This window comes from Passer montanus, unplaced genomic scaffold (genome assembly GCF_014805655.1).
Source record: "Passer montanus isolate IOZ18808 unplaced genomic scaffold, ASM1480565v1 scaffold17, whole genome shotgun sequence".
NCBI classification, from domain to species: domain Eukaryota; kingdom Metazoa; phylum Chordata; class Aves; order Passeriformes; family Passeridae; genus Passer; species Passer montanus.
The window spans coordinates 2,200,025-2,224,023 of NW_024364270.1; the positions used below are offsets into that span (position 1 = coordinate 2,200,025).

Below are 23,999 nucleotides of genomic sequence, written 5' to 3' on the forward strand. Positions count from 1 at the left end.
CTCGGGTGTTTGATCCTTCGTCATTTAAGGCCTTTGGGTGCCCTGCAGATGTTGGTCCTTAAAAGCGGGTATTGGTTACCGCTATGATTAATTTGCATTGATATGAAAAAAAAAAAAAAAAAAGGGGGCGAGTTCGGCTCGGGTATGAAAACGCTAAAGGCTCGGTGTGGCCGGTAAGCAGCCTTCTCTTGGTTCTGCTGGAGTGTGTGCCCTCGGGCTGTAGGAGGCCCGGGCTGGGCAGGGCGCGGCGCTCGCAGCCGTGCGGGATGCGCTGCTCGGGCTGCGCTCCGGCTGGCCGTCCCTCACGGGCTGCTGCTTATTAAATATACCTGTTATCACAGCAACATGGGGTATGGAATAGTTCTGTTAATAAAAACATTGTTTAAGTTGTTAGGGTCAAAGATTTGCTTTTAAAACACATGCTTTCATTGAAGCTAGAACAATATTCTTACATTAACTGTGTTTTAGGCATCCATTTCCCTTGCTCCTGTGAACATTTTCAAGGCAGGTGCAGATGAAGGTAGCCTTCTCTTGGTTCTGCTGGAGTGTGTGCCCTCGGGCTGTAGGAGGCCCGGGCTGGGCAGGGCGCGGCGCTCGCGGCCGTGCGGGATGCGCTGCTCGGGCTGCGCTCCGGCTGGCCGTCCCTCACGGGCTGCTGCTTATTAAATATACCTGTTATCGCAGCAACATGGGGTATGGAATAGTTCTGTTAATAAAAACATTGTTTAAGTTGTTAGGGTCAAAGATTTGCTTTTAAAACACATGCATTCATTGAAGCTAGAACAATATTCTTACATTAACTGTGTTTTAGGCATCCATTTCCCTTGCTCCTGTGAACATTTTCAAGGCAGGTGCAGATGAAGAGAAGGCAGAAACAGCTCGGTTGGTAAGTTTAATTTTCTAAGAAACCGGTACTCCTTGAGGTAATTAAACTTTGTCTTTTCTACTACTAAAATACTTTCACTATATTGCGATATGGAGCTTCCGTCTCTAACTGGCTTTTCTTCTTGCCTGTCTGGGAACAGAAGGGAGTTTTGTTTATACTAAAAATTAGAGAAACTCATCATTGTCAAAACCAAAGTACCTCTACTGGAGCTCAGAAGATTGGTGTTTATTGGGTGGCATTTCTTCTGGCTTCGAGACAGACTTATGGTTTCTGGGAGATTTACGTATATTTGATCTGGTTATCAAAATTTAGCAGTTAGGAAACTCACCTTAAATTCAGTTAAGCCACCATTGAAAGAGGTGGAAGGGTTGGTTAAAATGTGGAAAGCTATGGGATAGTCTATAATTCTTGTACTAGAGTAGAAATAACTTGTTCCCTGAGGTATGCTTATTTTCATTTCAGTCATCCTTTGTTGGTGCCATTGCCATTGGTGACCTGGTCAAGAGCACCCTGGGGCCTAAAGGCATGGTAAGACAGCAGCAGGCTCTCAGGAGCCATGCCCATTAATTTGGCTTTAATAGTCGCAGTGTCTTTTCAAGCAGTACACTAAATCTCACATCTTGTAGGACAAGATTCTTTTAAGTACCGGGAGAGACAGCTCTGTCACAGTTACCAATGATGGTGCAACCATCCTGAAAGCTATTGGAGTTGACAACCCAGCTGCCAAGGTCTTGGTTGGTGAGTTCTTTAAGGCTTGATATTTATTAATTTGTAACTCTATTGTGGTGTTTTTATTTGTTCTTAGAAAAGTGCTCTTGAAATACTGTGAAAAATTGAAGGGAGGAGGAGCAGAAATCCTGAAGTAAGAAGGGCAGGGTACTGTGGCATTCTGCAAAAGTAAAATTGTGGTGTGTGCTGCTCTTCAAAAGTGTTTTTTTATCTTCTTTTCTCTTAGCTCTGCTTTGTCCCAGGAGTCAGAAGGGACAAAAGATAGCTGTATACTCCTCGTTTTGCAGTGGGAAGATTCAGAACAGAAATCTGGGCAGCAGCAGAAGTTCTGTCTGTTCTGTCTCCCAGATTTAAATCTCTGTCACTCAGTGAGCACTGTACTTCTGTACAGAGTTGACTGTTTTGAGTGACTGTTCTACTGTTCTACCCTGAACTGTTGGGTGTCAGGGTTCCTAACGATTTTGTTTGCTGTGTCCCAGTTTATCAGCAGTTCATGCAGCAGTCCTGGTTATGTGAGTGACTGTTCTACTGTGCCAGTGGTCCACTACCTGAACTGTTGGGTGTCAGGTTTCCTGACAGATTTTGTGTTTGCTGTGTCCCAGTTTATCAGCAGTTCATGCAGCAGTCCTGGTTATTGTAGTCTCTGGTCCTGTATCTGTGCCTTAGAGCTTCTATTCAGCTGTTCTTTTGATAACCATCATCAGGATGGGGAGCAGAGGGGAGGATCCTGACCATCACCAGGCTGAAACTGGTGTCTAGGTTGCGAGTGAAGAGCATGAGTTTGAGGGATGGCAAATTTAATTTGCATCTCCTGTTTTCCTGTTTTGGTTTTTTTTTAGAGTTCCCTCTTTACACAAAGAGTAAGATTGTTTTTGTTGTCGAAATTAATGTATGAGAAAAATAGCATTGATGCTGTGTTTTCCTTCTTCAGATATGTCAAAGGTTCAAGATGATGAAGTTGGTGATGGAACTACATCTGTCACAGTGTTGGCAGCTGAACTGCTGAGGGTGATGCATTCTGTTTTTTCAGATGTTTGTCAAGGCACTTCTGTAGTGCCACCAGTAGGAGGTGTATTATCCCGAGTTTGTGAAAGGGCTCCCAAAGCATAGAAAGGAATAGCTTGCTCTCTTGCTGTTGAAATTGGTAGGGGGGAAAAAACCAACCCTTAGGTATTGCATCATCATTTTTTGGATATTATTTTACATTATTGGTCCTTACATTATTTTTATAAACTCTCAGGTATTTTAAGTCAATTCTTACAGCTCACTTCCTGGCTATTGCACTGAGCAGTGTGCAGCACTGCTTAGTTGTGAGGCTCAGTCCTCTGAAATCTGTTTCCATAGAAAAAGAATTCCTGCTAAATTCTGTTCTTTGCTCGAGATGTGAATTCATACTGTTTCTTTCAACTCTGTATGGATTTTATGCTTATGGAAAAATTTACACTGCAATACTCTAAACCTGAAATTCTATGAAAGAGATTTGAGAAATGAGTAATTCTTCCTTGCAGAGCTGTGTCAGAAAGTCTGATCATCTCAGGTCCAGTAACTGGAATCAAGAGCATCTTAAGGAATGTCAGCTTGCCAAGTTTCATAGAAAAATGAAGATAGCTTTTTTCAACTACACTTTAAGTTGCATCCATAAATGAACATGTATTTTCTAGTTAGTGTAACTATACTTTTTTGAGGGAAATAATTATTGATTTCATTAAAATAGGAGGCAGAATTACTGATTGCGAGGAAGATTCATCCTCAGACCATCATTGCAGGCTGGAGGGCAGCCACAAAGGCTTCAAGAGAGGCACTTCTGAAAGCAGCTGTGGATCATGGGTTAGTAGTGTCCATTTGCTGTAACTCTTGGTAAAAAACTACTCAAGATCAAAACACCAAATTGCAGTCCATTGGTAAATTCTTCACTGTTATTAAAGCAGTATGAAGCCTGAGTTCCTGAATTTTAACTGTGTATTTAATACTGTGCATTTTTTCAAACGAGTTAAAGAAGCTTCAAAATTAGTTATGTGCAGAAACGAAATACAAGCTGTAATTTGCTCCATGGCACACAGATCTGAGCTGTTATTTCAGATTTTGTACTCACATTTTAAATATAACTATTTCCCATGCACAGCACTTTGAGAGTACAAACTTTCTAAAGCTGAATGCAAAAATTCTCCTAACAAAACTTGTATTTCAAATAGAAGGTTGTGTTCTGGGACAGAGGAGGGATTCTGTGCAGCATTCCTCAGAAGAAAAGATGGCACATGTAGATTCAGGCTAGAAGAAGTGGGCAAAGATTCATGGTGATAGCTAGTGGTGGTTAAGGCTTTCAGACTTTCCACTTGAACTGAACTGTCTTTATTTTAGTAATGATGAAGTGAAGTTCCGTGAAGACTTGATGAACATTGCGGGAACAACTCTTTCATCAAAATTGCTTACTCACCATAAGGATCACTTTGTCAAGCTGGCTGTGGAAGCTGTTCTTAGGTTGAAAGGTTCTGGTAATTTGGAGGCTATCCATGTTATTAAGAAACTTGGTGGAAGTTTGGCTGATTCCTACTTAGATGAAGGTAAGTCTTTGAGTGTTGGCTGTCTATGCACGTGAGAAATAAAGCTGCTAAAGGTTACACATCTATGTAAATTTGTTATAGGAAACACTGTTACATTATTACTAAATTGAATACTAAAGATGGGGGATTTTGTAATAACTAGTAATTGCTTTGCTTTTAATTCAAAGTTTTACAAGACCTTTCTGTTACTACAGGCTTTTTGCTTGACAAGAAGATTGGTGTAAATCAGCCAAAAAGAATTGAAAATGCAAAGATTCTTATTGCAAATACTGGTATGGATACAGACAAGATTAAGGTATGTGACAGAACTGCTGTTGAGAAACTGTGTTTTTGTAAATGGAATTTTGAGACTGAGCTTTTTTCTCTTTGATTTAGATTTTTGGCTCTCGTGTTAGAGTGGACTCCACAGCAAAAGTGGCAGAAATAGAACAGGCAGAAAAAGAAAAAATGAAGGAGAAAGTGGATCGTATTCTTAAACATGGGATAAATTGCTTTATTAACAGGTACGTATTTCTTGGGAAAAAGGGAGAGTTAGGTTACTTTCCATGTTGTTCTAGTTCACTCTGCTAGAACAGGCAGTTCAGTGTCCAGCAGGCACTGAGGATCAAAGGACTTAGACCTTAAAGCATAAACACAGGCTGCCTGTGCTAATTGTGACAGTGTTTCTTCAGAGAAAGGATATTTCAAAAAACATTATAGTTTGATTTTTTTTCCTTAGCTTTGCATGTTTACTTGCCACTGTGTTTTCTTCTGTGTTGTGTAACATTCCATGTGTGGCAGATGCCTCATCCATTGACTCCTTTAGTAGCTTTCAGAAATCTGTCCTGTGTCCGTGCTACTGAGAATCTGGTGTCTTTTGTTACTGTGTTATTTTTAAAGGTTTGTTCTGTATGTGATGGTGAGATGTGTTTTAATTTTAGACAGCTGATCTACAACTACCCTGAACATCTCTTTGGAGCTGCTGGTGTCATGGCTATTGAACATGCAGACTTTGCTGGTGTCGAACGTCTGGCTCTTGTCACAGGTGTGCATTTTGTTGTATGAAACTTGGAGGGGCACATTATTTGTTTCATCATTGGTAAACATGAAACTTACTTAAACGTACTGCTTCAGCATCTGTGAATAAAGGATTGTAATGCAAAACATGGGATATAATGTAGCAATTTATTGCCAGTTAGTAATTTTCTTTCATATTTTAAAAATATTTTCAGGTAAGTTCTTGCTTGGTAAGATTTTGATACATTTGTTTTCTAAGGAAAAGATGAAACTTAGCCACAGAAAGAAAAACTCTTACAAGTTAATACTAACAGTTCTTGATTCTGTGATAACAATTGTTTAAATGGCTGTTGTTTGACTGTAATGATAGAGAAGACTAAAGAGTCACCCTTTGTTAAAAATGTGGGCCTGAGTTGTTGACTTGAGGTGGATCTCAAATAACCTGAACAACCTGGATATTTTAAGTAGTGGTCAGCATAAATGTGATTCTAGTAACTAATGAAAATGAAACCTCTGGAATGCTACAGATAATTCTCTTTGCTGAAGTCATAGATAGGTAACTGGGACATCAGAGTTGATTTTGAAAGTGATCAGGAGGATGAATTTGCTTTGCAGGCGAAAGAAAAAGACACTGACTTGCTTATCTTAGCAAAACTGATGTAGCAATTGTGTGTAGCTGTCAGTAGGCACATTGACACAGGCAAGTACGTGATTGAGAGGAACATGGCTTACATCTGAAACAAATTGAAAGCAGACTTTCTATGCAGAGCAGATGGCCCTTATCAGACCACACTGGCTTGAATAGTATAGCTGAAAAATGGACAAGTTTTTAATATACACAAACTCTCTGCTACGAGTCTTGGTTTTCTTGTGGTGCTGCAACTACACAGTGCTGCAAGCTACTGTGGGATAATTGGGCACACATGGGGAATGCTTACATGTAAGGAGTTTTCTAATAGGAAGAGGAAAGAACTGGAACAAGAACTAGAACAATGTCATATTCAAAGACATTTTGGTCTTTGTGATGCTTGCTTTGTTTATGATATGGCAGTTTACAGATTGTGCACAGTATTGCTGCAACAGCATGGAATGAGAGTTGGGGCGCAGGAGAATGGTGGCCACTGGTTCTCAGCCATCATCAGGCAGGAAAAATGAATGCTGTCACAAGCTCAAGTTTTAAAGCATAAGAGACTTCATTTAGTATTTTACAAATACTTAATCAGTAAACACTGTGAAAACTTGAAACATACTGACATTTTAATACTAGCAAAGATGTTTATTCTGTTATCAGACACAACTCACAAGCATTTTAGTCCTTGTGATGTGAAACAAAACATTGGTGTTGTAAGGATTTCTCAGCATTGGTTAAAGGTTTCTGTACCACATGCTGACATGAGAAAGTCTTGGCTTATCAGTATTGTTAATTTAAATTTATTTTGGGGCAATTATGAAGACCATTTTTTTCACACCCACCCCCCGCTGCCCTTGGTTAGACCTTGCTTGAAAGGATGTTTTCATTGTAAGCTCTGATTTCTTTATGATCTTACACTTGTAGGTGGTGAAATTGCTTCAACCTTTGATCATCCTGAGCTAGTAAAACTAGGAAGCTGCAAGCTTATTGAAGAAGTCATGATTGGAGAAGATAAACTCATTCATTTCTCTGGAGTAGCAATGGGTAAGTGTTTTATCACTAGCAATGTATTGTGACATTTGTGTTAACCCTCTGCTAATGCTGTTCAGTTTCCAGTGAGGCGTAGGAATTCTGTAATGATTTATATAACTGTTTCTATAAAGGCCTTGCTTTTCAGTAAAAGTCCTGTTCAATTTCAGGGTTGAAACTGTGGATGTTTCATGTTATGTAAATAAATATATAATAATTTTTAAGGATAGGAACCAAGGTGTCTGCTTTGAGAGATGGCAGTTGACAAGAAAAGTACCAATATGTCATACTTAAAGAGCTTGTTCTAGTAAATGCCAATGCTCTAATTTTTCAAGGAGTTCTGAAGTGATACTCATTTTCTGTTAAGTTAAATAAGGTGTTGTGGAACCAAAGCAGTAGCACTGTGCACATAATTTCATTCTGTCTTTGAAATGTCATCATGCTTCCTTTTGCTCCCAAAATTAATACAGAACTTGACTGCAGCAATAGCAAAACCATTGTAAATTGTTGTGATAGCCCATTTTTCTGTCCTGGTTTCTCCTTTTAATCATTTTACATTTGTGCTTTCTAGGTGAAGCTTGCACCATAGTTTTGCGTGGAGCCACACAGCAGATTCTAGATGAAGCAGAAAGGTCTCTGCATGATGCTCTGTGTGTCCTGGCCCAGACTGTGAAGGACACAAGAACTGTGTATGGTGGAGGTGAATATCAGATTCTTTGTACATGTCACACATTTCCTATTACTGAAGGTTAGCTGTGTAACATCTGTGTGTCTTCAATGAATAGGTTGTTCAGAGATGCTGATGGCTAATGCTGTTGCAGAACTTGCTGTCAGAACACCTGGCAAAGAGTCTGTTGCAATGGAGTCCTTTGCTAAGGCTTTACGAATGGTAGGTTTATATAATCATATTGCTGAGACAAAGTTCCATGGAGTTTACTAACTTGTGACATCAGATATTTGCTTCACTTTAAAAATTTTGGTTGTCCAGACTAAAAAAGTAAAGTTTAGCAACACAGCTTGGATAAACAAAGGGGGAAATTGTTTTTTTGTCTTAGGAAAAAAGTACTGGTATTTCAATAATTCTGCATGTTGCAGAATTGTAAATGTTTGTATGCTGACTCTCCTCTAATTGTTTCTTGCTCACCTTACCTGCTAGTTAAACATGCTGCAGAAATAGTACAGAAAAATCTCATCTTATATAGTTGACAGCTGATTTAGAAAAGAGCAACCCTTCTGTTCCATTGATGCTCTAGTGCTCTTTGGGTGTATTCATACTCTAGTACTAGCTACAAGTTTCTGGTCTTGCATTGGAGATTGCATCTTAGTAGGAAATGCGAGTGTTGCAAGAAACATTAATAGAATTGTGATAACAGGCTGTCAGTTTGACAGAAAAATTGAATTAGGGACAGCTTTTCTCCCAAGAAAGTTAAATTCAAGAGCATGGTAATACTTGGCATTACCTCTTCAGTCAGCACATGCAGGTTTGCACTGCTGTCACGGAAACAGTGAACAGAATGGTCAGGTAGTTAATGCTTACCAGCAGACTTGTGCTTTTAAATGAAAACATTTCTCCAGTTGTAGTCTGAAATGATAAAGTTACAAGATTCTTTTTTACTTCTCTCCATGTAAAATGAGTGTACAAATCTGCTAACATGCTTCTGTGCTCTTAGGTACTTTCTTACAGTAGAGTCTTGAAATTCTTAGAAAGGTAGTTTGGGTTTTTTACTTCTTACAGAAAAAGATCATCTGGCATGTTTCTGAAGCATCTTATTTAAATTTAGTTGTAAACTAATAACATCAAAGTGTGTTTCATGCTGGCTAACGATCAGTCGCTATGTTAATTAAAAACAACCTGTTTTTATCCCCTTAGATCCCAACAATAATAGCTGATAATGCTGGCTATGACAGTGCTGATTTGGTTGCTCAGCTCAGAGCTGCTCATAGTGAAGGGAAGACTACTTATGGACTGGGTAAGGGGACCAGTTTTACTTCTGTGTTTGAATTGCTGTTTGGCCAGGTCCTCTAGGCTCATTAAGGTTGCTCATGTATGTCTGTCACATATATTCAGCAGGGAGAACTGAGTATGTTGATTTGTTTGTTTTGCATAGAACTTGGTGTACAGCACTACATTCCTTTTCTGTTCTACCAAGCTTTTGAAAATAGAGTGAAAATCTTTGTTTCTTAAATGGATGATTTTCACCTAAAAACCACTTCCCTTACACTGAGTCTAGTTATAGAAAGCTTAAAAAGAAAAACATTGTTTTAAAACCAGCAACCAGCTAAAAACCCAGAAGAACTAAACATCCTTCCCTTTGCCCCTTTCTCCCCACCCCCACAAAAAAACCCAACCGAGCAACAACCACAGAGTTGTGGAGAAGAACCCTGAAGTTAATGTACCTAAGGACATAGTGCAAAGAGTCCTTTTGGGATCTTGTCTCCTCATCACAGTGTATAAAGTTTTTATCATCAACTGTTTCTATGTAATTGCAACATTAGGCTTAAATCAGCAGTCTTGAGGTAGAAGACTTTATTTATTATCCTAACTGTCAGTATAGTTCATTTGAGCAGGTGAGTTGCTATGCTCTCAGCTTCTTGTGATTTCCTTAAAAAACTGCTGAGTTAAAAAAAACAAAACCAAAAAACTACCTCTTGATGTATTTCTTCTTCCAGATATGAAAGAGGGTGTCATTGGGGACATGTCACTTTTGGGAGTAACAGAAAGTTTCCAGGTCAAGAGACAAGTTTTGCTGAGTGCAGCTGAAGCAGCAGAAATGATTCTTCGTGTAGATGACATCATTAAAGCAGCCCCAAGGTATGATCAGAGTATCTGCATGGTCATTCACAGTGGTGTACAGTAAACCTCCTTCTGTGGAAGAATTAGGTGCAGAAAAGTCTTGGCCTACAAATTCTTTACTTGAAGGGGAACCTGACATGTGACATGCCGATGTTATATTAGATAATCTTACTGCATTAGCAGTGTCATCAGACCTTTAGAGCCATCAGCAAACTTAAATTACTGTGCCTGAGTAATGCCTAGTTAATCCTAGGTCACTAAACATTTGCACAAGTGGCTGACCAAAATGTATGGGATCATGCTTTTTCTTTTGGCAAGAATTATAGTGAAATGTCCAGCTGCTTCTGAGAGAATCTGCAGCTAAAACAGAAACATGTTTCTTAAAAGGTTTGAGAAGAATTGCCACTCATAGGCAGGCCTGTGGGCCTGCTACCAGGTAGTTTTTACTGCTTTTTGAATCAAAAGATTTTTTTTTTAGCGTGGTCATGGGTGGTGTGTTAGCTTTGAGGTGGTACTGTTTTTTGTGCTGTGAGATAAAGCTGTCACTGAACGCAAAATACTAACTAAAGATTAAAAATAAGGGTGGGTGAGGAGGGGCTGGTGGACATCAGCATGGTGGGAATTTTCTGATTTTTCTTTTTCTCCCCAGAAAACGTGTGCCAGACCATCGCCCCTGTTAAATTTTCTTCAGTACCTGAGGATGTGTGGACCAGATCTCACCTAGTAATTTTTTTAATGGTCTAGTTTTTGTGAGGTTATGGAAGAGAAGCTTGAGACAAACAGATCTCCATCAATGGCACTGTCTTCAGTTGGTTTTTACTTACTGGAGCTTTTATGTGTTGTGTGGAAGAATTCACTTTCAGGGGTGTATAAACCAGGGGTTTTATACAACTCTATTCATTCTGTTCCTTCCAGGTTCCACATAAAGTACACAGAAATAAAAAAAATAAAAATAAATAACTCAATTTCCCCAAAGTTGTATTTCTTTCTGTAGAACCAGGAAGGGCAGATCCACGAGGACAGCTGTGGTGCACATCCTCAGGCTCATCCTCACTTTGGGGGTGACTAAGCCCTTGTGGCTTGCTGGTTCATGTGGACCTGCTGTGTTAGTATGAGAGGTGTATTCCAGTCCTGGCTACATGGGTTTTGAGTTTGGGTGCTGGAAACAGGCTCTGAAGTTAGGTGGTATATTACTATTTTGTTGTTGTTGTTGTTTTGTTTTGATGATGGAAGAGAGAGAGTGGGCAAGGAACCTCAGTCAGTGCCCAGAACTACAACCAAATGATCTTACAGCCTTTTCACACCACAAATTTAACATTTTGCTCAGGGGAGTTGAGAGGAACGTGCAGGTAGGGAGAGAGAACAACATTCTGGACCAAACAGTCTGAGTGTTGATCTGTAAAGTATTGGGCTGACTTTACAAACACTTATAATTGTGGACACTTAGCAGAAAATATGCCAGGCTCCATAACATTCATTTCCTGCCCTCTCTGCCCCACCCCTTTCACATCTGTTAAATCCTGTCTTTATATTCACTTTCCTATTCTATTAGTTGCTGCAGAGGCAGCATGTTTCTTGACTGGATGGGTATCTTTGTGCCTAGGTTGGAAGGAAGCCTGTGATGCCTGCAGCGGTCTGCATGCAGATCTGTGAGGACTAAGCACAGACAAGCAGGGGCCCTGTCTGTGTGGGAGCCCAGAATGGTGCCAGGCCTTGTGACCTTTTTTTGCCCTTGCAAGTGTACAAACACCAGGGCAAGTCTGCCAAAGCAGAATGATTAAGTTGAAGTAAGCAAGTATGTGTGCAAAGGTTTTTCTCCCTTAGATTTCTTAAAAGGAAGGGAATCTGCTTACAGATTCCTCCCCTTAACTCTTAACAGAGACTCTTCAGCTCTCCAGAAGTGACAGTGCTGTATGGAGAGGGCTGAGTGAAACACAGACCATTGACAAGCCAGTGAAAGCATGCTCTTCTCTATCCCCTTAGATAAATACAGTACCAGCTTAGTTCTGTTGGATATAAAATATTGACCTTGGAGATTAAAATAGCACCCCTAACTCACATCCTGCTTTCATTTTTGTAGGAAGAAATTGTTGGAACAAGACTAGATAAAGAATTTGCTGTTAATTCCAAAGAAGCATTTTTTAACTTGGCAACATGCTAGTATACTTTTATTTAATTTCACTAGGAGCACACTACATGAGTGCCAGCCAGATGCAAATTTGGACTTCATTTTACAAGACAAGTGCTAGCAGAGTCTATATATTTCCAGATAATTTTTCAAGCATGTAGATGACATTAAACTGATGCCAGTCACAAACTGGCATGGAATCAAACCTTTTCTGTGAAGTCAACTGCTGCTTCTGCAGGCTGTGCTGGTGAGACAGTTCTACTTGAAGAGTGTGCCACCAAGGGCTTTCCACCCTTGTTAAACAACCTGTCACCTAATTCAACCATGCTATGGTGTCTAAAATGTCACTTTGAGCCAGATTTCTGTTACTCAATTAAAGCAAAGCTTAGGAAGAAAGTGCATTTTTAAGGGGATCTGAATTGGTCCAAGTTGCAAGCTTGAGAAATACCCAGCGGAAATCATCTGAGAAAAGTTTGCCTCATCAGGTTATGTGCAAGTTTATCGTGACAGCTCCCAGCCCTGGATTTTTTTCATGCAAGTTTACCTCTGCAGCTCTTGTGGCTTTTCCTTTTTAGTCAGGCTTTGATTTTCTTCTTTGCTTCTATATGAAAACTTGTCCTGTACAGCTGCCCTCAGAGGCAGTGTTGTCAGTAACAAAACACAGCAGCAAAGCCTACAGCTTTCCTCACCAACATCTGGATGCTGCTCAGCAGTGACAAAACAGTTGTCACAAATTTTGCTGGAAGAAAGAGGAAAGCCCCCTGTACATATGTGCTGTTTCCTTGATAGTGCAGCTGGGACTCTGCTACCACTTCCCACTCAGCAGACAGGGAAACCTTCAAGGTATTGCTGTATTTCAGATAAAGCAATTTGAGACCAGTGCTGTGGGTTGCTTTAGAGCTGTGGCTCAGCAGTGATCACCTTGAACAGTGGCTTCCAGCTGAGCTGGGACACCTCAGCAAGGTGGAAGGGAGAAGAGTGAGCCTACAGGTGAGGAGCAGCTAGTCCTTATGTGCTCCATGCAATCCACACATGGCGAACATCTAAATTAAGTCTTATCTCTATTGAGAACTGTGCATAGTCCCAGCATGGCAGGAGCAGGAGAGGGAAGTCTGTTCTAGGGAGAGTGCTGGGTGCTGCACAAAGACAGACAGGTGTCTGTACAGGAGTTTTGCTGTCGCGTTGTCTCCAAGCTGGTGCACGTACTCCTAATGATTGTCAGGCAGTGGTGCTCCCTGGACACCAGCAAGCAAGGGAGAGGTAGAGGTTGGGCAGCGGTGGGAGTGCGCTGCCACCTTGGCCAAAAGGGGCAGCTGAGTGTCAGCAGGGCTCGGCTTCTGGCTCGGTCTTGGCGGCAGGAGGTAGCAATGGTTTCTCGTCGAGCGTGATTTCTATCACTGCCCCGGATCGCTTGCGGGGCTCGGGGCTCTCCTCTGACCACCTGCCCACCCTGCGCACCCCTTTGGCCACCTTGGGTGCATTCCTGCAGGGGTTGTGGTCGTAGATCACCAGCTTCAGGCCGGGAAGGTGAGCAAGGCTGGGGAAGAAGCGGATGGAGTTGCGATCCACGTCGATCACCTCCAGGAAGGGCATGTCCAGGAGCACGGGAGGGAACTCGGACAGCAGGTTTCCTGACAGCCAGATGGTGCGCAGCTCCTGCAGGCACTGCAGCTGGGGAGGGAGGCTGCGCAGGGCGTTGGAGCCGGCGTGCAGCGTCTTGAGCAGGCTGAGCTCGCACACCACCTCAGGCAGGTACTGCAGGCAGTTGGACTCGATCCAGAGCGTCTTGAGGTTCTGCAGGAGCCGGAGCTCGAGGGGCAGGCTGCAGAGCTTGTTGTTGCCCAGGTAGAGGATGCACAGCTGCTTCAGCGTGCACACAACTAGGGGCAGTGCTTTGAAGTTGTTGAAGTCCAGTGCCAAGATCTGCAGGTTTTGCAGCTGCTCCAGCTCGGGGGGCAGATGGTTCAGGTTGTTGTCACTCAGGTACAGCTTTACCAGTTCCCGGAAAGAGCAAATGTGCACAGGCAGCCGCCTCATCTGCCTGCCACTCAGATCGACCATTTTATCCACTGGCATCTCTTCTAGATCTTCTAGGAGGTACTTCTGGCACTTGTTAGAGGGCACAAAAGCAAGTATGGCTTTCAGGCTGTTGCCCATCTCAGAATTTTGTTTTAGGATGGCTGGGACTGCGAGGGACAGGAGGCTGCCTTGGTCTCCTGCTGCACACTGGCCTGTTGGTAACTTGTTCTTCCCAATATAAGGCTCTGTTTACATGGCACCAGCCATTAATCTCAAGGGCTCTGAAATGCTTCTGATAACTGAATGAGTGTTTGGTGACGGGGATTATGGACAGGACGACTCAGGGCCCAGGTCTCCCTCTCTCACCCACACTCCTACTTGCTCGCCCTCCCCCTGAAAACATTCCTTCTTTCCTCCTCTTGCACACTGTAAATGTTCTCTGATTTTGCCCCATACAAAATTAGGGTCATGCCAATGCCTCAGCCCCTCACTTGCTGCAGCTGTGCTGTCTGTGTAGCTAATGCAGGCAGCAAGGATCGGCTTGGGAAAGTAAACACCACAGCAGACCAAAGTTTTAAGCTCAGATGTTTAACTTTCATGAAACTTCCAGCAGAAATGTCGGATATAATCAAATTGTTGTTTAAAATACCTGTCAAGACTTGACTGACTTTCAAAATGAGTGACACTTTCAGGGATGTATTTTGAAAGGTGCCAAATACTTGGATTTCAGAGTGTAACTTGCCACCCAGTACTTATCTTAAAGCTTTAACACAAATACTTGGCAAACTGCTATCTTGAGCGGTTCTACTGTTTATGTTCTTAATGTAATGGTCTTTATTATAGCCTCTGGCACTCTTGATTGTGTAGGGCCTTTTTCATTACAGTTTTCTTCTTGTCTGTAGGGCCTTTTTAATTTCATTGTTTTACTCCTTGTCTGAATCCCAAGGTAATATGCTATCACAAATTGCCAAGGTTGTTCTCCCTCCACTTTCCAACTGTGCTGCTGCAGTTTCTGTGTCTGTACCAAAACCTGTCAAGAAACTCCCATGGATTCCTTCAAGATTCTCACTTGTTATGAGTGAAATAAGTCTGATTTTGAAAAGTTATGGCTATTTAGATGTGACAGTGTTCTAGTTGCATCATGATCCATTTTGCTAGTCAGTTCTAATTTCTAGGAGTATTCCTATGTATACAGGAACATCTGCATAGTTTGACTTGTTGAGCTTCTGCTATTTCAGACTTTCCTGGGGACTCATATTTGTCCCTACCCATGTCAGGGAGGTTGGAACTACATGATCTTTAAGATTCCTTTCTACCCAACCCTTTCTGTGGTTGTCCTGCATCTGTGTTGGCCATAGCTCTACCATGAACTTTGGATGTGAAAACTGGCAGAGCGTTTTAAGGTAAAATAGCCTTTTCACCACCTGGCTCTTTGCTTTGATATCTGCAGCCCATTGCTGTTATTTCCCACACTTACTGTAATTTAGGGAGAATACGTTCTTTGAACAATCTGCAATTGTTTTTTGGGTATTAGGTGCTGTACTACCAAAATCCGTGACTGCTGAGAGCCATGCACCCTTGAAAGACGAAAGGCAGAGCAAACAATATTGAGGAAAAGGCAGCACTTAAGGTGGCCTCTGGATTTCTTGGTCAAATCTAGTTATATAGAGCTCTCTACTACCACTTGCTTTCAAATGTAAAGCAGCTCTTAGCTGAGTATAGGCTACAGGCTGTTTATGAGTCTTTTCCCCACAAGATGAGTGGCTGTGCCATGCAGCAGTGATGCTATAAAGTCATGGAGGAGAAGAACAATAGAGAGGACACCTGGGAAACAGTATTGCAGCAGGACAGAGAGCAGTGACTGCTGAGACCTGAGTACCACAAAAGTTTTGGATGGAGAAGCTGGGCAGAGTATTAAGCCTGGAGAACAAAGACAATGTCACAGTAATCTGTGGTGGTGCTGTGGAATAGAGGGCCTGAAAGTTTCCTCTCTGATGGTGGGACGTGCTGTGCATGGCATCCCAGAAGCAAGAAACCAGCTTGCACTGCATGAGCATCTCCTTTTAGACACTTCTTTACTGCTTTGATACTCTGTCCCCTGTCATAGGACCACTGTGGGGTATGTGTCAGCAGGCTGTTGTATTTGTTTTTAATTTCTAAACAGCCGTGGCACCTTTTGAAGGCGAGGGTGCCTCCCCTTAAGGCGCTGTAGACCACAGGTGTGGAAAACCAAATGCATTTGGCATAATTAATAATGAATATACATCCACAGCAAAGTCTTGTCTTTTAGACAAATTTTTTCAGATAACCTACTAATCATAACAACACAAGAACATAGCTAAGACTATATTAATGGTACAGTTTAGGCATATTTTTTCTCAATAATCCATAAGTAGACAAATAACTTAGCAAAGTACTTTACGTCTGCAGATACAGATATGGATTTTTTTTTTCCTACTTGAATTATTTCTCCTTAATGGAACTTTTAAACTGCAGATAACTATTTCTTAGGGATCCTCTGCACTGTAGTTTAATGATTATTCCAGCTTATCAAAAAAGGTCACAATGACCTTTTGTTGCTGCATTTTGTACCTCTGTTAGTTAAATTAATGTCTGCTTGGAACATAGAGTGAGATCAGAGAATGTGGGAAAGAATAACCTCTGTGTGTGGATTAATAAAGGACTACACTTGCAGTAAAATGAACAGTCGCATTCTTTCTGAGAATTGGCCACTCAGTGGAGGCACTAAGGCAAAGGCAGTCCTCACAGCAGACCCAGGCCGTGTTTTGAAAGCTTTATGTCTTCAAAGTCACCGTGGTGCCCTCCAACAGGAACATTATCGACTTCCCAGAAGCATTTGTAGCATTTGAGGAAAAGTTCAAGTGATAAAGGCACTCAGCAGAGGCATTGTCTTGCTCTTGTCAAAGCGACACTGCCCTACCCAAGGGCATGACATCTGCTCTGTTGTGCATCAAGTGACAGGTGGGGGCTCCTTGAGAAGTGCCTTTTCTTTCTAGATTTCACAAATGGCTGCATCTTTGCTCACCATTCCCATTTCCAGCACCCAGATCTTGCAGCTCAGTGGCTGGGATGACTGTGGGACAGGAAATGTGATAGTTTGCTGATAACTTGAGTAAAACCTTTGAGTTCAGGAGAAATGGGGAATATTACTCAGAGATAAATAACTGAAAAAATCAGAATAAAATAAAAACCAATATAAAATATGCATTTTTGAGTTTTTATTATTTTTTGAAACAAGATATTATAATAGAGATGCTGGTGCTTTTTCAGATCCAAACTCTGCCTGCAGCTGTGTGATGACACCACTTGCAGTTTTTGCTGTGTTTTTTTAGCCCTTACAATTTTGGAGGTATGTTGGAAAAAGCAAACTGTATTTCAAAATCTAGGGGAACTAATAAATAGATCTCTAAACTTATTGATATATGGCTCTCAACCCCTCCCCAATCAGTCTGACATAGCAAGGGAAGTGACTTAAAGGAGCAATTTTTGTTTGCTTTGTATTTATTTGCAGTCTGTGATGGGCACTTAGACGCCTTCTTGATCTAGGGGAACCAATAAATAGATCTCTAAACTTATTGATTTAAGGCTCTCAACCCCTCCTCAATCAGTCTGACATAGCAAGGTAAGTGACTTAAAGGAGCAATTTTTGTTTTCTTTGTATTTATTTGCAGTCTGTGATGGGCACTTAGACGCCTTCTTGGCTCACAAATGCTGTGTGACTGGGTTTTTCTCCTGTTTCTTCTTGACATTCCTGCTGGAGCAAAGATGACAACTCCTGCCTCCTCTGTGTCCTTTGACATTTGCTCCTGGCTGTGCTGTTGCACATCTGCTCTCTTTGGGAGAATTCTTTAGTTCTAGTTCACCTTTGCATAGTGAGAAGTTTATTTTAAATACATGGTGTGTTGCAAAGATAAGAAAAGTGGTTGCTCTTTCCCCAGCATCCTACCATACAAACCTTTTGAACAAAAATGGCTGATTATTCAAAGTTAGCTTTAATATATGCTAGGCTGCAGTATGTGGTTGCTTACTGCTCTTTCTTGTGCAGAGGAAAGATTCAAAAGGTCTTGTAAGTAAACTGCAGACTCAGTGCTCTGCTTCCTCCTGGGCAGCTGATGGGGGCTGTGCTCTGCCAAATCAGCTTCTTTTTGACACCATTATTTCTCTGCAGGCTTGACTTGAACACACGTGCAGGGGTGGGAGCCACTAACTGCAGGAAACTTGCAGGAAAATAAATCCAAGAGAGCTCTTCCAAATGTCTTGCTGAAATGTGTGCAAAATTATTGCTGGTTTTTACTGTATGTTGCAGTATTGTACTGCTGTGTTTTTTACTTTGAAGATCCATCTTATGTCGTGGCAGTCACATTTATGTTTAGACTGGAGCTCTCCTATAGATAGAGAATTAAATTTCAGCTGTTAGGGGGCGACTTGTCGCAAGCCCACCAAAAGTCTTCTCAGCCCTGCTGAAATGTCTCCAGGCAAAAGGGAAATGGATATATATTACGTCCTCTTTCTCTGCATTGAACACTTCTGAGCAACATCTCACTAAAGCAAGCTTCCTCTTTCTCATTCTAGCAGGAGCCAGGCTCACCCCATATATCATATTTATGTGAAAGACATTAAGGATTGTTAGTTAAATGTCTGTTTGGTCTAGACTGTGCCTTGGTTATCTGTGCCTGAGTAGCTCCACTGGACACCATTATTTGCTCAAACCAGCGGTTAGTCTGAGAGTAAATGAATCTGTTTTCTGCCAAAGCACTGACCTCCTGTGATTGATTGACCTGGCGAGTGGCCCTCAGCTGACAACAGGCCATAAAAAAGGGACTTCTGAGTAAAGGAGTGTCATTAGACTCTGAACCTCTTGGAGCCATGCGGGCAATACTGTTGGCTGTGGTTTACATCCCGCTCATCGTGGCTGTGGAACGGTAAGGAAACTCATCTGGCTTCACTGGCACACATCTCAGCTGGCTTCATGGGATGACCTGTGCCTGTTGCTACTTGAGGTCTCAAAAAAGAAACCTTTTTTTTTAAAAAAAATGGAGTATATGACAGTTCTAGAAAGGACAATCAGTTTGTTTTTTTTGTTTATTTTATTTGCATAGAATCCCCTTGATTCGATTCAAATCTATCAAGAAACAGCTGAAGGAAAAGGGAGAATTAGAGGAATTTTGGAGGAATCACCACCCTGATGTTTTTGCCCGGAGGTATCTGCATTGTTTCCCCGCAGATATTGCTTTATCAGTAGGAACTGCTTCAGAAAGGCTGTATGATTACATGCATGTAAGTACAGTTTTGGTAATGCAATCATTAGGACTCATCCATCGTTCTACTGGAGGCAGGGGGTTTTTCCCAGCACATTTGAACAATGAAATTATAGGGCTTGTGGTGTCTTGTTGCTTTGTGCTATAAATATTAGACCATAAAAAACCAGGTTGCAATCTGCAAAATAAAGCATGTCTAGATCTAGGATAACGTGGGACCTGAGTAGAAAGCTGATGCAGAGTAGCAGTGGTAGTCCTGTGACAAGTTTTACTTTTGTATAGATCTGTATTGGACTCGGTTGGGTCCCCAAAGAAATATGGGACGTTTGCCTGCATCAGTCTTGGCGAACTACAGGGTTTTTCACAGCAGAATCTGATTGCTTCATTTAGTCATATTCTATTTAGCAGATACTTGGATGCTTTATGTGTTGTAAAAAAATCCTCCAAATCTCATTTATTTGATCAGGTTGAGTCACAAATCAGTGATGATAAAGACTTAAGTAGAGTTTTTTATTTTTCTATTTTTACCTCTGGAGTGTAATGTGTATTAAGTATTGGAGACTGACCTGGGAGGATTTACCATCTAAACTGAAAAAGGAAAAAAAAAATTAATTTCTCTGTATCTCAGGCAAGTCAGCAGGTTTATCATTTTGTAAGCTGTCTTTCTTGGTTTTAGAATTTTGTCCGTTTGGATGGTCTCTGTTTTCTGTTTTATTGGTTTTTCTGCTATGCTTATCTGAAGGGAAACTAAGCTGCAGAAATGTTGTGAAATCTTCACCTGAACAGGGAATGGAATCGAAGGGAAGGCCAAATTAATTCAGCAAGAACTTACTGAGACTTGAGGGCCGTAAAGAAATAAGTATGTGAAGAACAAAGGACACTGAAACACTTCAACCTGCTCTAAAGCTTATTTCAAAGAGGGATAAATGAAAATCTCAAAACAACAAAGCAAAACCCACTTCCCCAGCATATTCAGGTAGCACCAGGAATGGTTTTATTGCAGTGTGTATGTTTTTTGGTTTTGTTTCATTTTTTTTTTAATTAACATCACTTAGGTTTGTTTAATGCAGGAAGAAATAGAATCCCACTGTATAGTTGGATGTTCTCTTAAATGGCATGCTTGCTTGCCTTTTCAAGATTATTTAATTCAGACTATATATTCTGGGGTCAGAAACGTCAGTTTATTAATTAACGAGTATGCACTTGAAGGTACATATTCAAATACTTGTATTGCTGAAAAAAGTTTGGCACTAGCTATTGCTTTTCTATCTGTGGTTGAATTCCAGAAATACTTCTTCCTAAAAATAGGTCTCTTAATGCTGAAGTGCTCTTCCAGGGCCAGATAGGAGCACTTAGACACTTGTATTCGGGATGTGGATAAGCACTTCACTCCAGCATTCACGTGTTCACAGATTATCTCAGTCTCAATTGGTATCCAGGGATGGTCAGTGGTTTCATCTGCTGGATGAACTTTGTCCAGTACATCAGGAACAGTTTGTGCAACACAATAGTTTTTGACTTGCTATAATAACTGCTAATTACAAAGGAAAAAGGGCAGCCACATAAGGCAGTGTTTGTGCCACTGGTCAGAGCCCTCTGAAGCTGGCAGAGGCAGGTTGTCCTGACTTTGCAACACTGTTTTCCTATTGACATCAGCAAGGACCAGCCTGAAGGTCTGTGTGGGCATGTGAAACTTTCATCTTGAGGATGACCTTGCCACCTCTGAAGCCAGTGCAAGAGGGTTTGTTGACTCCATAGGGAACATCTAAGAAATTGTGCCTGGCAGGCTGTTTGGGTCCAATCTGGCTAGCTACGGACCCCAGCCCACACGATCTTACACAGGACAAAAGGCAAAAGATGAAGAGAGCTCTTCCCCACATGGGGACTTTTATTTCCCAGATAGGAGACACCAGATCGCCCAGATGGAAATAAAGAGGCTGTGGCCTTCTCCCGGGAGGATTTTGAGCTGAGGGGAAGGGGGGAAACAGCTCATGGGATACCAGTGAGGAGGGGCGAGAGGAGAGGCAAACCGGGGAGAGACCACCACATTGACACTCAGGGGGAAAGGGGAAGACCGTGTGGTGATAGGATACAAATCATGTGAACAGTGCAAATTACCAAAAGTGCAGTGCAAATAACTAAACAACTAAATAACTAAACAACTAAATAACTAAACAACTAAATTTAGTGCAATACCACAGGAACCCAACTGAACGTTTGCTTAAAAGGCTTTTAAAATGGCACACTGTTGTTCATTCAGCTGGAGTAAAACCTGCTGCTCGAAGCCGCTGGTGGAACCAGACACGCTTCCTGTGGTGCGCATTCCCGTTTAGATGGAATGGCACAGACGCCGCTGCGGGGCCTGTGGGATGCTCCCAGTCAGGGCTGCTCCTCAGGGCAGAGCTGGCTGGAGGCCGCCCGGGGCTGAGGGCCGTGTTCCTCCCCCAGGCGCAGTACTACGGCGTTGTGAGCGTGGGGACCCCGCCCCAGAGGTTCACCGTCGTGTTCGACACCGGCTCCTCCAACTTCTGGGTCCCGTCCGCCTACTGCATCAGCGAGGCCTGCAGTAAGAAATGGTGTTCTCCCTGACGCTTCTCTTGTCTTGGGGCCAGAGAGCTTGCTCCTTTCCCAAGAAGCTTGTGTGTAGCAGGGATGTGCAAGGTGGGGATTTGGAGCATCCCTCAGGGCTGCTGCCCTCTCCCCAGTTTGCTCCTCTGTCCCTCATGTCACTGCAGCCAGGGCAGGCACCAGCTGCACCTGCCCAGAGTCCCTCTGCACCTTGAGGTCAAAGGTGTGAAAATAGACCTGGGCGCCGTAACAACAGAGGTGGAAATGCCCATTTCTGTTCTATTTTTTTCTCTAAAATGCAAAATCATCTCTCAGGTACAGAAAAACTGGGGTGTCTGCAGGCAAACTGAGGTGCCTGCAGTACTTCTTCAACAGTTTTCTCTTGAGAGAAACAAAAATCTGGTTCTCCTACATCTCATCTCGTTCTGCACTGGGGAGTGGGTGGGTTGCCAGGACCTCCCCTCAGTGTAGAGGTGTCATTTTTTTGTGTAGGGGTGCACCAGAAATTTAAGTCCTTCAAGTCAGATTCATATGAGCACGGAGGGGAAGCCTTCTCCCTGCAGTATGGCTCAGGACAGATGCTGGGCATTGCTGGCAAAGACACACTGCAGGTGAGTGTCCACCCAAAATGGGTATCAGCCTCCACATCAACTGTTTGCAGGGCACTTCAGATACTGGCCTTGCCCTGGAAAACTTTGCCTGGTTTAGACAAGGGCAGGGTGAGGTCCCACCGAGCTGAGTGCTGGGAGGTGTGGGTTCTGCTCCAGCTTTGGGCTACCAACACAAATGCCTCACATTTCAATTTTCACTTCTACTTCTTGGATCCTCTTCTGGGCTTATGAAGAAGCAGCCACATAATTAAGGCATTCTAAGGAATTGGTGCTGCCTACCTGCCAAATGAGCATGTGCTGTGTTGATGCAAGTCACACAAAAATAGCCAGGCTTTATAAGCTGAATGAATCCATTGATATGGATCAGAAACATGGCTCATTTCTTGTTATTGGTGGTGTCATTACTTTCAGTTGTGGTTGTTCTTTGTTTGGTTGTTTGTTGCCTTCTTTTTTTACCAAACAGATAAGTAACATCTCCATCAAGGGACAGGACTTCGGCGAGTCTGTGTTTGAGCCAGGAGCAACTTTTGTCCTTGCCCACTTTGATGGTGTACTGGGCTTAGGCTACCCCTCCTTAGCAGTGGGCAATGCTCTGCCTGTGTTTGACAGCATCATGAACCAGAACCTGGTAGAGGAGCCAGTCTTCTCTTTCTATCTGAAAAGGTCTGTCTTTAAAATGACACTGCTAAAAAATAAGTAAATATTTTTAACTGTTGATAGAAACAACTGTATGCATCTGTATAAAGCTTCAACCCTTGAAAAAAAAAAATTCCCCCATTTTAAAAATTCTTTCTGTTGTTTTCTTTGTTTTCAATTTGACATTTAAGATTATGGCATGAAAAGAAAAAATGTTATGGGGAGGATCATGACTTTTTGGACAGAGATTTATTCTTGTTGGAGCTGGTCATAAATAAAAGTTCCCAGCTCAGACTCACCATGTCAGTTGCCAGAGGTTTCCCTCTTGCCCATGCAGATGAGCAGAAGTGCTGTGCTACACCCAAATAGCCACATTTCAGAAAAATACTGTTCCCTAATCTGGACCCAGCTGCAGTTCCACCTATTTCTTTATAGTTTCCTCTGAGCTGAGAGTAGCAACTGGCTCAGCCTGCTCCCCATGCCTACCTTGGTGTCAACATTAAGTCTTCTCAGAGGTTGTTTGGAGGGTCTGAGTTGGAACACATACAGTGATAATTTAGTAATAATCCCTTTCAGTCATCCATATGGCTGAATTTACAAAGGGCCTAAATCCTGTGATTTGACTTTTGCTTTTTAAGTGTAATCTCATTGGTGCATACTGGCACACTCCCATGTCTGTGTTAAACTTTTCTGCTTTCAGAGGAGACGACACTGAGAATGGCGGTGAGTTGATTCTGGGGGGAATAGACCATTCTCTCTACAAAGGTTCAATCCACTGGGTCCCAGTCACTGAGAAAAGCTATTGGCAAATACACATGAACAAGTATGTATGTATGCATGTATGTATGTGTGTATGTATAAAAAACTGGTGAAATTCACCTGTCTAGCTAAGCCCCCAGAGACAGGAACACCTGGTGACACAGGGGCAGGAGGGCTCAGCTGCAGTGTTCTAGCCCTGTGCTCCTCAAAGAGGGGTTCACCAGGATAAGACTGGGGCTTGTTAGTTCTCTAAATCTGCTGTGACATGGGTGGCTGGTATCTGGGAGAGCATGTTAGTATGCTTTAATATCATACACCCGTGGTCTAGATGGGTCTTGGTAGATTGTTCAGTTAAGAGGTTAAGGCGCCCAGG

At 42.2% G+C, this 23,999-nt stretch overlaps 3 protein-coding genes across 4 annotated transcripts in view; 2 read left to right on the top strand and 1 right to left on the bottom strand.

Annotated features, from left to right (window-relative positions):
- Positions 1-10,595, top strand: CCT2 (chaperonin containing TCP1 subunit 2). Its single transcript, XM_039703869.1, has 16 exons — positions 1-68; positions 812-886; positions 1,349-1,414; positions 1,513-1,624; positions 2,547-2,623; positions 3,330-3,442; positions 3,974-4,176; positions 4,371-4,471; positions 4,552-4,679; positions 5,097-5,200; positions 6,728-6,847; positions 7,404-7,532; positions 7,618-7,721; positions 8,703-8,802; positions 9,503-9,644; positions 10,276-10,595. Exons 3-16 carry the CDS (start codon positions 1,412-1,414, stop codon positions 10,304-10,306), a joined length of 1,467 nt encoding a protein of 488 aa, XP_039559803.1. The 5' UTR covers positions 1-68; positions 812-886; positions 1,349-1,411; the 3' UTR covers positions 10,307-10,595.
- Positions 7,732-14,398, bottom strand: LRRC10 (leucine rich repeat containing 10). Of its 2 annotated transcripts, XR_005626965.1 has the most exons (2): positions 12,299-14,398; positions 7,732-8,414 (listed from the first exon to the last, which is right to left on the bottom strand). XR_005626965.1 is itself a non-coding variant. In XM_039703878.1 (1 exon), exon 1 carries the CDS (start codon positions 13,909-13,911, stop codon positions 13,075-13,077), a length of 837 nt encoding a protein of 278 aa, XP_039559812.1. In that variant the 5' UTR covers positions 13,912-14,398; the 3' UTR covers positions 10,823-13,074. The 2 variants fall into 2 exon arrangements, 1 of the variants encoding a protein (XP_039559812.1); XM_039703878.1 differs by lacking the exon at positions 7,732-8,414 and having other exon boundaries at positions 10,823-14,398.
- LOC120499781 (cathepsin E-like) overlaps positions 13,145-23,999 on the top strand; it is a 19,715-nt gene continuing 8,860 nt past the window's right edge. Inside the window, exons 1-7 of the mRNA XM_039703877.1 lie at positions 13,145-13,281; positions 18,548-18,716; positions 18,894-19,071; positions 21,501-21,618; positions 22,113-22,231; positions 22,695-22,894; positions 23,568-23,690. Coding sequence (XP_039559811.1) covers positions 18,661-18,716; positions 18,894-19,071; positions 21,501-21,618; positions 22,113-22,231; positions 22,695-22,894; positions 23,568-23,690 — 794 coding nt within the window. The 5' untranslated portion in view covers positions 13,145-13,281; positions 18,548-18,660. The remainder of the gene's footprint in view (positions 13,282-18,547; positions 18,717-18,893; positions 19,072-21,500; positions 21,619-22,112; positions 22,232-22,694; positions 22,895-23,567; positions 23,691-23,999) is intronic.

What these genes read in the sequence shown, in the direction of transcription:
- CCT2 (XM_039703869.1), top strand. An exon ending in TTTCTCTGGAGTAGCAATGG is followed by an intron (nt 6,848 to 7,403) that starts GTAAGTGTTTTA and finishes TGTGCTTTCTAG; the next exon opens with GTGAAGCTTGCACCATAGTT. An exon ending in ATCATTAAAGCAGCCCCAAG is followed by an intron (nt 9,645 to 10,275) that starts GTATGATCAGAG and finishes TTTTCTCCCCAG; the next exon opens with AAAACGTGTGCCAGACCATC.
- LRRC10 (XM_039703878.1), bottom strand. Translation starts at nt 13,911, where the DNA reads ATGGGCAACAGCCTGAAAGCCATACTTGCTTTTGTGCCCTCTAACAAG.